The 12,889-nt window shown below is 39.3% G+C and overlaps 1 protein-coding gene across 1 annotated transcript in view; it reads right to left on the bottom strand.

Moving 5' to 3' along the window:
* Positions 1-12,025, bottom strand: part of LOC131529877 (NACHT, LRR and PYD domains-containing protein 12-like) — a 54,035-nt gene extending 42,010 nt beyond the window's left edge. Inside the window, 3 exon segments of the mRNA XM_058759842.1 lie at positions 6,617-6,742; positions 6,840-6,976; positions 11,943-12,025. Coding sequence (XP_058615825.1) covers positions 6,617-6,742; positions 6,840-6,955 — 242 coding nt within the window. The 5' untranslated portion in view covers positions 6,956-6,976; positions 11,943-12,025.
* Positions 12,026-12,889: the final 864 nt, after the last annotated feature.

A 12,889-nucleotide genomic window follows, 5' to 3' on the forward strand; every position in this document is an offset into this window, starting at 1 on the left:
GTTTTGCTTTGCCACTCTTATCTTCCTATTTAGTGTGTATTTGGCCTGTTTGTACAAGGCTTTGTCCCCACTTCTCAGGGTTTCTGCAGGATTTATAAGTTCAAATTTAAGACTTTAAGACCTTTTTTAAGACCTGCACAAATAAAATGAATACCATGAGTGGGGTGAGGCAATGTGTATAGTAACATATTAAACTGTAAAATTACTGTAAAAAGCATAATTTAAAGTTCAGATACAAGTTTTCACAAAAACAAAGTTTTATAAAATGATCAACTTCACATTTCAGCCTTTAAACCATTTTTAAGAAAATGGATGAGTCATCTCATGATTCGATTCACGATTTTGAATTCACGATTCGATTCACAATGTTTTTTTGGGTTTTTTTTACAAAATGAGATTTAAGACAAATTATAAATTTGTGTCCTTTTATTATTGCTTGGACATTAAATTAAATTAAAAAATAACACTATAATAATATGAAAGTGAAAGTGAAGTGACATACGGCCAAGTATGGTGACCCATACTCGGAATTTGTGCTCTGCATTTAACCCATCCAACATGCACACACACAGCAGTGAACACACACACACACCGTGAACACACACCCGGAGCAGTGGGCAGCCATTTATGCTGCGGCGCCCTGGGAGCAGTTGGGGGGTTCGGTGCCTTGCTCAAGGGCACCTCAGTCGTGGTATTGAGGGTGGAGAGAGCGCTGGACATTCACTCCCCCCACCTACAATTCCTGCCGGCCCAAGACTCGAACTCGCAACCTTTGGATTACAAGTCCGACTCTCTAACCATTAGGCCACGACTTCCCCAAGTGCTATACTAATATAGCACTTGCATATTATTGCTCTTTTGTTGGTTTTGATTTCTTCTGTTGTCCTCATTTGTAAGTCGCTTTGAATAAAAGCCTCTGCTAAATAACAAAATGTAAATATAATGTAAATGTAAATAACAAAAGTAAATTGAAATTTTAAAACTCCAAATCAACTAAGTAACACAAATAAAATAAATCTCTTCATATAAGCAAAATAAGGCTTTGTATGTTCTCTTTCCATTTAAAATAGATGCAACCACTGCATTTTAATCATGATCCAAACAAAGATGCTGCATACATGCAGCATGAGCAGATTTAATCTAAATTAGACTGTATAATTTCGAAATCTGAAGCACAAACAGAATGGTAAAAAAATATCTGCATGAAACCGAAACAGCAGACGAGCTGAATGAGATGCAGATTCACTCTCTGCCAGCAGGTGGCGCTTTAAGCGTTTCCTTGGTTTCTGCTGTAAACAAAGCAGCGCTGCACTTGTAAACTTTAATATGCATTATACAGAGGCGAGATGAAAAGAAAAAAATACCATCTAAACTTTTCTAAAGACAGTAAGTTCCCCTCAGACATACATTCATATAAACTCCTACCCCTAATTGAATCACGATTTGTTTAGCATCTCAACCGATTTGAATCATCACATATATGAATCGATTTTCAACAGGCTCGCGGTTAATCGTTACATCCCTATAAGTTAAACAATTATAATCATTAAATGATTATATCAATTTAATAACTTAAATTAGGGGTGTGCGATATTGACAAAAAATGATATCTCGATAATTTTCTGGGATTTTATCGATAATGATAATTAGATGATATTTTGCTGAGTGTGTTATTGTGCTGGTATCTTAAAGATTACCGCAGACAGCTGACTCCTGAATTTTCTGATATTCTTCATATTCTGTGTGGTCTGTTCTAGAGATGTTCCGATACCCTTTTTCCTTTCCTGATACCGATTCCGATACCTAGGCTCAGGTATCGGCCGATACCGCGTACTGATCCGATACCTGGATGTGTATCTGGTTATACAGCTGTACGTACTACTAGACCTGTATGAATTGATACAATTATTGTATGGTGTGCTTCACCATAGATAGATAGATAGAGATAGAGATATATAGATAGATAGTCTGGCGAGTAAACAAAAAGATATAATATATAATGTTTGGAAAATGGCACATCTATTTAAATATCTAAAAGTACACTCTTAACATCAGTCAGTCAAGCATTATAAATGTATTATGATAATCGAGTATTTTTTAATGATACAACTTTAGCAATTAGAATTAAAACTTGGTAACCATGTATGAATACAGTCATTTTAACTGAACTGGTGGTGGTGCTTTTTTGGTCATTCAGTGTTTCTGTAAAAAATGGGGGGAAAACTATCAATAATACTGATAAGATAATAATCATACTATGAATTCTACTAAGAACAACATAAAACGCACTAAGGATTAACAATATCTGTGCTAAACTTATACATAGCCTCCAACTCACACACTGGCGTGTAAAATCTGAGCATTTATTAGGCAGTGGCTAATATTATACACTATTTAGTCGCCCAGGGTGAAGATTTAGTCACATACGCGAGTGATTTACTGGCAATGTGCTACCACGTTTGTACTTCTTCTTCGCTGCTCTAAATAGTGGTTGCTTGTGGCAACACAGCACAACTTCCTGTGTTTGCATTCTGAGCAGCGAAGAAGAATTGATTTCCGATTTGCAGTGTTAAGCAAAGCTAGCGCACATAACTATAGGTCTTGTTTAAAAATGGTATCGGATCGGTGCATGGGTTCAATACTCGCCGATACCGATGCCAGAATTTTTTGTGGTATCGGTGAAATTTCCGATACTAGTATCGGAATCGGAACAACCCTAATCATTTCCAAGAAGTTTTATGGGCATTTTTACCGTCAAGACATTTTTTCTAAAAGTGTGCACCATCTTTTGAGTCAAATTCTTGCAAATTAAATCAGTACCAACAACATAGGAGGAAACACAGAAGCTTCATCTGAAGTGATATTTAGATGTATTTACACACTGTTTAATGCAGCTCTGAGGGACATGACATACTTTAACCTGGAGTTACAAATAATGTTTTGATATTTTAAACATAAAACATTGAAAACTGATGTTTGAAATTATAAAAAAAATAAAATGAAAAGGTACCTTAAATGTGAAATTAAAACCACCAGTAGATGGCAGCAAGTCACTGTTAAGTGAGTCATTGCAATTAAACCGACTCATTTAAACAGTTGATTCACTCAGGAACTAAACACCGTCATGTTGCTCAGAGATGCAAAACAGTGCTGTGGCTGTATTTGGAATGATTTTTGTTGGAGAAAAAGAGCAAAAACAGGAAATATGGTGTCTAAAACGAACGTCTCTTAATGTTAACTGCTTGTTTATTGAACGGTTGTATAAAATCAATATCACATTTGTAATCATGCTGAAAAAAACAGTACTCTTCGTGTGATATTAACTATATGAAATGATATAAACATATACATTTTCTGCCCCATATCTTGAATTATGTGATAATTCTAAATGCATTTTAACAGACTGAATCATGCAGTGAAAGAACACACTATAAATGTGCACATGCACTGTTTAACCTATTAGACTATATCACATAATGTATGCACGCACTCCGTAGGTGTGTTTTGTTTGCTTTTCGCGATATACTCGATAATATTAAATCACACATCATTAAAACAACAATTACGATATTAATCGCACACCCCTATACTGTTTAGATTTGTATAATGCATTGTCTTCTTGTTGATCCAGTTCACATTTAAAGCTCTGCATGTTTGCAGGGTAAAAACATGGGTCGATTTTTCGCATTGGTCTGAACTCTGAACAAAACAACAGTTTTATTGAAAATGCACATTCATTCTCTGCCAGCAGGTGGAGTGTTTGGCAGAAATACAGTGGGGCAAAAAAGTATTTAGTCAGCCACCAATTGTGCAAGTTCTCCCACTTAAAAAGATGAGAGAGGCCTGTAATGTTCATCATAGGTATACCTCAACTATGAGAGACAAAATGAGAAAAAAAAATCCAGAAAATCACATTGTAGGATTTTTAAAAAATTTATTTGCAAATTATGGTGGAAAATAAGTATTTGGTCAATAACAAAATTTCATCTCAATACTTTATATGCCCTTTGTTGGCAATGACGGAGGTCAAACGTTTTCTGTAAGTCTTCACAAGGTTTTCACACACTGCCCATTCCTCCATGCAGATCTCCTCTAGAGCAGTAATGTTTTGGGGCTGTCGCTGGGCAACACGGACTCCAAAGATTTTCGATGGGGTTGAGATCTGGAGACTGGCTAGGCCACTCCAGGACCTTGAAATGCTTCTTACGAAGCCACTCCTTCGTTGCCCGGGCGGTGTGTTTGGGATCATTGTCATGCTGAAAGACCCAGCCACGTTTCATCTTCAATGCCCTTGCTGATGGAAGGAGGTTTTCACTCAAAATCTCACGATACATGGCCCCATTCATTCTTTCGTTTACACGGATCAGTCGTCCTGGTCCCTTTGCAGAAAAACAGCCCCAAAGCATGATGTTTCCACCCCCATGCTTCACAGTAGGTATGGTGTTCTTTGGATGCAACTCAGCATTCTTTCTCCTCCAAACACGACAAGTTGAGTTTTTAGCAAAAAGTTATATTTTGGTTTCATCTGACCATATGACATTCTCCCAATCCTCTTCTGGATCATCCAAATGCTCTCTAGCAAACTTCAGACGGGCCGGACATGTACTGGCTTAAGCAGGGGGATACGTCTGGCACTGCAGGATTTGAGGCCTTTGTTACTTTGGTCCCAGCTCTCTGCAGGTCATTCACTAGGTCCCCCGTGTGGTTCTGGGATTTTTGCTCACAGTTCTTGTGATCATTTTGACCCCACGGGGTGAGATCTTGCGTGGAGCCCCAGATCGAGGGAGATTATCAGTGGTCTTGTATGTCTTCCATTTTCTAATAATTGCTCCCACAGTTGATTTCTTCACACCAAGCTGCTTACCTATTGCAGATTCAGTCTTCCCAGCCTGGTGCAGGTCTACAGTTGTGTTTCTGGTGTCCTTTGACAGCTCTTTGGTCTTGGCCATGGTGGAGTTTGGAGTTGGACTGTTTGAGGTTGTGGACAGGTGTCTTTTACACTGATAACGAGTTCAAACAGATGCCATTAATACAGGTAACGAGTGGAGGACAGAGGAGCCTCTTAAAGAAGAAGTTACAGGTCTGTGAGAGCCAGAAATCTTGCTTGTTTGTAGGTGACCAAATACTTATTTTACTGAGGAATTTACCAATTAATTCTTTAAAAATCCTACAATGAGATTTTCTGGATTTTTTTTCTCATTTTGTCTCTCATAGTTGAGGTATACCTATGATGAAAATTGCAGGCCTCTCTCATCTTTTTAAGTGGGAGAACTTGCACAATTGGTGGCTGACTAAATACTTTTTTGCCCCACTGTATAAGTGTTTCCCCGGTAACGGCAGAACACAAAGCAGTGCAGCACCGGACTCTGGACGTGCAGCGATCATGTTTATTTAATGAAATCATAGCCTTCTGAAGTTTAATCATCACATTCAGCCGTATCACAATTCTGGTCATTTCGTCCCCAAATTTAAGACCTCTTGAAATCATAATTAAGACTTTCTTGTACAATTTAAGACTTTTTAAGGCCTTAAACTTGATACAACTAAATTTAAGACTTTTTAAGACGCGGAAACCCTACTTCTGTAGGCGTCCTCTTTGGCCTGGCGAAGAGTTTTGCACTGAACCAAGGTTTGTCGTTGTTAAATGTTAAATAAGTCCTGGTGGGAACACATATCCTCACAGAAACTGATGTAGGACGTCACGGTGTCAGTGAGCTCATCCAGATCAGTAGCTGCAGCCTCAAAAACACTCCAACAGGCATGTGATCAGCTACAGACAAAAAAGCAGGAAAATCTGACCACGTCCCCAGCACTTATTATTAAAAATATAAATTTTAGCAAATTAAAAGATATATCTTATATTGTAATAACGCATACCTTTGTCCTGTAAAAAGTAAAAAGCAGCGTTTAATAATCATGATAACAATATAATCTAATATATTATAATAAAGTATTAATAGAATTGTTATTATTATTAAAGTACCTTCCAAAAGTTTGGAAACATTACAATTATGAATGATTTTGAAATAAATATCTTCTGCTCATCAAGACTAAATTTATTTGATCAAAATAAAATATTAAAAAAAACAGTAATATTGTGAAATATTACTACAATAAAAAAAAAAAAAGAAAAATAAGTATTCTTTTTTAATATATTATAAAATGTAATGTTATTCCTGTGATGCAAAGCAGAATTTTCTTCATCATTACTCCAGTTTTTTTCCTTTGGCACATGAAATCATTTGAACGCTTTAACTGTCCCGCAGATGGCGCCGCGAGCTCATGCAGCGCTCTCAGGACCATTCAGTCCACAATGCTTTAGAAAACTATCTTTTCGCAGTTTATTTAGTTGATTGCTTAAGGCCATTTGAGCGATTTCCATCATCATGCAGTGGAAATAACAGTGTAAACACACTCTTGTTCTGGTTTGTGGATCAGTGTGTGTCTGAATCTGCTGCTGTTGCTGTGTGTGTTTCTCTGATTGAACATGTTGAAGCAGCACTTGTCGACTCGTGGAGCGTCTGAGAAATGATGAACTGTGATCCGGTGATTGTTCACGCTGGTCAGTGTTTATCAGCAGAGCATGAATTGACCTTAACACTGGATTATATCTCACCTGGGGTCAGAGGTCACTGGTTCATCACTGAATTTAGGAGGAGGACCCATGGATGCATCACTCTTCAGAGACACACAGCTGTGATCAGGAGATGAAGAGCTCTTCTTCTTCCTCCTCCTGGAGATCCTGATAAACACACAGACACAACTCTTCCTTTAGATCTGTCGGCTGTTTCATTTATTACAAGTCAGTCTGTTGTGCCTAACACTGGATTATATCTCACCTGGGGTCAGAGGTCACTGGATCATCACTGAGGTCAGGAGGAGGCGGCATGGATGCTTCACTCTTCAGAGACACACAGCTGTGATCAGGAGATGAAGAGCTCTCTCTGTTCTCCATGATGACAAACTGACTTTACACCTGCATATGGAGACATAAGAGCACAAATGACACATAATATTGTGATGATTATTGCAGTAAATCTTAACGCTACACACACGATGAGATTGAAGAGAATGTGGAGCTGCAGCAGGATCCTTTTCTTCTGAATCATAAAGTGCTGGTTTACTGACTGTAGTGAAGAAGATCCTCATGAGCATCGTCAGTATCTGAGCTCACTGATGCTCTTGTGTCTTACTGAACATATTTGACTTCAGCAGCAGGAGAAAAGCATCCGTCTGTTCAGAGCGTGATGTGTGTAACGTGACGTCACTGACACACATCAACTAACTGATCGTGACATCTGATGAGGAGTATTTTCAGAGCTGATGTTTAGTTGTTGAAGCGCTGCTGAAAACCCCTCAAATCTCACACATGCAGCACATTCTCAAATCTGTGATAGTTAATGTTTCCACCAAACAAACAAGATCAGTAAAACAATTAATAATACAAATCATGTTCACACAAATTTACTGTAATCATATTATTCCAGCACATTTTATTTTTTAAAGTGAAAAAGGTGCCGGTGTTGTGCTGAATTTCAACTGCCTGCCAGAATTCGACTGCCCTTCTATTTATTTTTTATTTTTTTATTTTATGTAGTTATTGCATCCTTATGTGGATAAACATTGTTAGTTAAATGTATTGAGAACATATTAAACTGGTTTTTTTTTTTATTCTATTTTTTTTTTTAAATCATGAATAAAATACATTAAAAAGTTCTGCACTGTTTGCTCTTGAAAGTTTTCTGAAATCTTTTTCACCCAAGTGACACCACAACATCATCAAATGTTCAAGTCTTTGCATTTTCTTCACAAACCAACAGCGTATGAGCCTCAGGTCTTATATTCTGTTATTTGGCTGCAAATAAAGGATCCGTGTGTAGGCCTATATGCAAAATAAGTAAAATAAGAATCAGAATGCGCTTTATTGGCCAGGAATGTTTACACATACAAGGAATTTGTTATAGTGACAGAAGCTCCACAGTGCAACAGAAAGACAGCAACAGGACAGGACGCAGATAATAAATAAGGGATAATCAACGGCTAGCTGTGCATTAAACGATTTGAATGCACGACGTGGAGGCGAAAAACCACCCGACGCGCAGAGCTCTGTAGCGTTGACCAGACGGCAGCAGTTCAGAGGGAGTGTGCTGGATGTGAGGGGTCCAGAGTGATTTCAGCCCTTTTACTCACTCTGGATGAGTACAGTTCTTGGAGAGTGGGGAGGGTTGTACCAATGATTCGCTCAGCAGTCCGGACTACCCTCCGTAGTCTTCTGAGGTCAGATTTGGTAGCTGAACTGAACCAGACAGTTATTGGAGTAGTTATCTGTCAGAGGACGGATTCAATGATAGCGGAGTAGAACTGTTTCAGCAGCTCCTGTGGCAGGTTGAACTTCCTCAGCTGGCGAAAGAAGTACAACCTCTGCTGGGCCTTTTTAACAATGTACTCAATGTGATTGTCCCACTTCAGGTCCTGAGAGATGGTGGTGCCCAGGAACCTGAATGACTCCACTGCAGTCACAGTGCTGTTCATGATGGTGAGTGGGGGGAGAGGAGGGGGGTTTCTCCTGAAGTCCACGATCATCTCCACAGTTTTGAGCGTGTTGAGCTCCAGGTTGTTAAGACTACACCAGACAGCCAGCTCCTTAACCTCCTGTCTGTAAGCAGACTCGTCGCCGTCCTGGATGAGGACGATCACTGTAGTGTCATCTGCAAACTTCAGGAGCTTGACAGAGGGGTCTTTAGATGTGCAGTCATTGGTGTAGAGGGAGAATAGCAATGGGGAGAGAACAGAGCCCTGAGGGGCACCAGTGCTGATGGTGCGGGTGCTGGATGTGTATTTTCCCAGCCTCACTAGCTGCTGTCTGTCTGTCAGGAAGCTGGTGATCCACTGACAGACGGAGGTGGGGACGCAGAGCTGAGTTAGTTTGGGCTGAAGGAGTGATGGGATGATGGTGTTAAAAGCTGAGCTGAAGTCTACAAACAGGATCCTCACATAAGTCCCTGGTCTGTCCAGATGCTGCAGGATGAAGTGCAGTCCCATGTTGACTGCATCATCCACAGACCTGTTTGCTCTGTAGGCAAACTGCAGGGGGTCCAGTAAGGGTCCAGTGGAGGCCTTCAGACAAGCCAAAACCAGTCTGTTTTTTCAAACCTGCAGTAGAGCTCATTCAGATCATCTGCCAGTTGTTGATTCTCCACAGTGCTGGGGGATGGTGTCTTGTAGTTGGTGATGTCTTTCAGACCTTTCCACACTGAAGCAGAATCACTGGAAGAGAATTTGTTCCTTAGATTTCCAGAATAATTCCTCTTTGCCACTTTTCCAGTGTGTATTTGGCCTGTTTATACAAGACTCTGTCCCCCTTTCTGTAAGCATCTTCTTTGGCCTGACAGAGCTGTCTGAGTTTTGCAGTGAACCATGGTTTGTCGTTGTTATAAGTTAGATGAGTCCTGGTAGGAATGCACAAATCCTCACAGAAACTGATATATGAAGTGACAGTCTCTGTGAGCTCGTCCAGATCGTTGGAAGCAGCTTTAAAAACAGTCCAATCAGTAAGTTGGAAACAGGCTTGTAAAACCCGCTCGGTTTCATTAGTCCATCTTTTAACAGTTCTTAGTACAGGTTTAGCAGATTTAAGTTTCTGCCTGTAGGCTGGTATAAGATGAACCAATCAGTGATCAGAGAGTCCTAAAGCTGCTCGTGGAACAGAGTGATATGTGTCCTTTATCGCTGTGTAACAGTGATCCAGTATATTACTCCCTCTGGTGGGGCAAGTGATGTGCTGTTTGTATTTTGGCAGTTCGCGGGATAGATTTGCTATATTAAAGTCCCCGAGAATGATTAAAGCAGAGTCCAGGTGTTTTTGTTCTGTGTCTGTGATCTGATCAGCGAGTTACTGTAAAGCCGAGCTCACGTGCGCTTGCGGAGGAATGTAGACACTCACGAGAATGAACGAACAAATCTCCCGCGGCGAATAGAACGACTTGCAGTTAATGAAGAGCGTTTCTAGATCTGAACAGCACATCTTCTTTAACACAGTTACATCTGTACACCACCTCTCATTAATGTAAAAGCATGTCCCGCCACCGCAAGATTTCCCCGTTGATTCTGCGTCGTGATCCGCTCTGATCAGCTGGAAATTAGGCAGATGTAGCACGCTGTCCGATATGGCGTCATTCAGCCAGGTTTCCATGAAACACAGGGCAGCAGAGTTAGAAAACTCCTTGTTTGTCCGGGAGAGCAGAAGGAGATCGTCCGTTTTGTTGGGTAGAGAGTGGAGATTCGCCAGATGGATGCTAGGCAAATGCTAAAATGCTAAGCTGTCTGCGCGTCCTGAAGCGTTTGACCAGAGCTACGGCTCTGCCAACTACAATGTCCAGCAAAACGTCCGAATAGTCAAAATCCGGTAAAAGATTTTGTGGTGTGTTGTGCCGAATGTTCAGCAGGTCATCCCTGGTAGAACTGATCGTGTTTGAGAAACAAAAAACAGGAAAAACAAACAAAAACAGTACAAATACTGAAGAGCGAAGCACTGTAGCCGCCATCTGCGGCGTCATCTTAGATCTTCTTCTAAGTAACCGAGTACAGTGAAGAAATGTCTGATGGGTAATGGGTTTTTGGCAATTGTCAGTAAATAATTCATTAATTTAAATTAACATATTTAATTGTTGACAAGAAATGTAGTATTTCTTGTGAAATGTGTGTTTGATCAGTGACAGGAAAGATTTATTATACATGTCAAAGGATTATTTCAGCAGGTGTGAAGCTGAGAGGAGCAGATATAACTAATGTTTTCTGCACATGTACAGTATGAGTGTCAGGATCCCAGAGTTTACTCATCCTTCTGCTGATGTAACCGGTCCTACTGCGAGCGGGATTCGAATCGCGGTCTCCGGCGTGGGCTCTAACAAGAAGGCTGAAGGCCGCTAGCATCAATCGCTAGAGCGCCTCGTGAGATCAGGGGAGTGACACCTCTTACTGGCCTACGACCGTTACACTGATGCTTCACGTCTTATTGCCTGTATCCACCTTTGTCTCCTTAAATACTTCAGCTTGTTTACTGTACACCTCGTCACATATCAGCTTTTTGAAAGTAGGTCCCAGATTAATGAAATTGTTAATAAAATGAACATGATTAATGAAATAAAACACACACATATACACATTTTATATATATATATATATATATATATATATATATATAGTTGTTCAGTTTAGTTTTATTAGTTATATCCATATACAGTATTGTGTTCTAATGGCACAAATAATCTCAAACTTTACAGGGTTTTAAATGATTATTTTAAACGACCCTATTCGAGGCTTATCGCTCTTAATAACTCTTTTAATATGAATTAAATTCTGTACTAATATTCTCATTCCTGCATGTTCCTTTCGAAACCGAAACCGAAACCGAACCTCAGACGCAGGTGTTTGCTTCCCTCTGCTGGAGAAAAACTAACAGATAAAACCTTCTTCCATACGGACAAACACGACTGTTTCAAATTCAGGACAGATTTAGGAAGGTAGACCTCTCAGAAAACATACAAATAAAGATAACTGTAGCTGTTTAATCTCTGTGAGGAGCACCGAGATCGCTAGATGATCAAATAATGAACTCGTTGCTGTGAATCTGACTAGAATCACTAAAACTGATCGTCTGTGAATCTGATCTACAGAAGCTCGTGTTTTCTGTTTAAACCTTTATTTCCTCCGTTGGTCGCCTATATTTCCGATGGTAAAGAATCTCAGCTAAAAGCAGAATCTCTAGCTCGATATCATTATAATCTTAAAGATAAACTTGTGCAGCTTCATTCATTTCTACAAGCGACACAAATCACTAAATGTGTTCAAGGTTAAAGATCGGATTTACCACGACAGAGACGCGAATGTGAAGAGAAACTACAATAATATGAACTTATATCAGAAGCCGATAATGAACTTACCTTAATGTGATGTTTATGGCGGTTTTTAAGTCTTATTTTATTCCTGTCGAGTTTGGTTTCGTTTCGTTATCAACACAAGGGAGTCACCAGTGAAGAAGAATTCTCTTCTTCTGCTGTTTACCTGGCGGTCAGCAAAACAACTGTGAGCTGCATCACCGCCACCTGCTGTACTGGAGTGTGGAGCACACTTGGTGAAAGCTGATTCACAAACTAAATTAAACTAAATCCTTAAATTCAATTACCAGTTTCAAGCTTCCGTTTTATACAGATTATGACTTAATGCTGAGTGAAACGCTCAGAACCGAACATGAATGGGGTTTCTTTCTTTGTCAGTCTCCTTGTGGTTCAGTGACTGATGAACCGGCTGCTATATCCCACCAATCCCAAGAAGCTTTGTACCTCCGATATAAATATACAGTATATAAAATGTATAGTGTGTATACACGGTTAACCCTAATAAATAAAGAGAAAACAAATCTGAAAACAAATTTTAAGAATCTGACCAAAAAACAAAACAAAACAAAAAATTTGTCATTTATTAGGCATATTATAAACTGGAGTGAGGAATGCCAAATTAAATGAGCATTTTTACAGAGTCGGCACATTAACCTCCCTGAAGTCAGAAACTGTAACATTCAACCATTAAAACATTATTATTTTCTGTAACGACTGTATAATTAATAATAATAATAAAAATATGCTTTCTTTTTTCTGACTTGTAAAACAGTAAATTTGAAAGTTCATAGATAATAATAATTGTATTTTAGCATTAGAGTTGTTACTACTGTGAATGAAGAGCTTACACACAGCCTACTGGTGGATTAAGTTTTACAGAAACACAAAACATAATTTTGGTAATCACCAGTACTAATTTAAAATACTTGACAATATCATGATTTTAGTCTTTGAAGCGCTCCCAATGGAGCAACGTGTATCAGGATTAAATA

Source organism: Onychostoma macrolepis, chromosome 22 (assembly GCF_012432095.1).
Source record: "Onychostoma macrolepis isolate SWU-2019 chromosome 22, ASM1243209v1, whole genome shotgun sequence".
Lineage (NCBI taxonomy): Eukaryota > Metazoa > Chordata > Actinopteri > Cypriniformes > Cyprinidae > Onychostoma > Onychostoma macrolepis.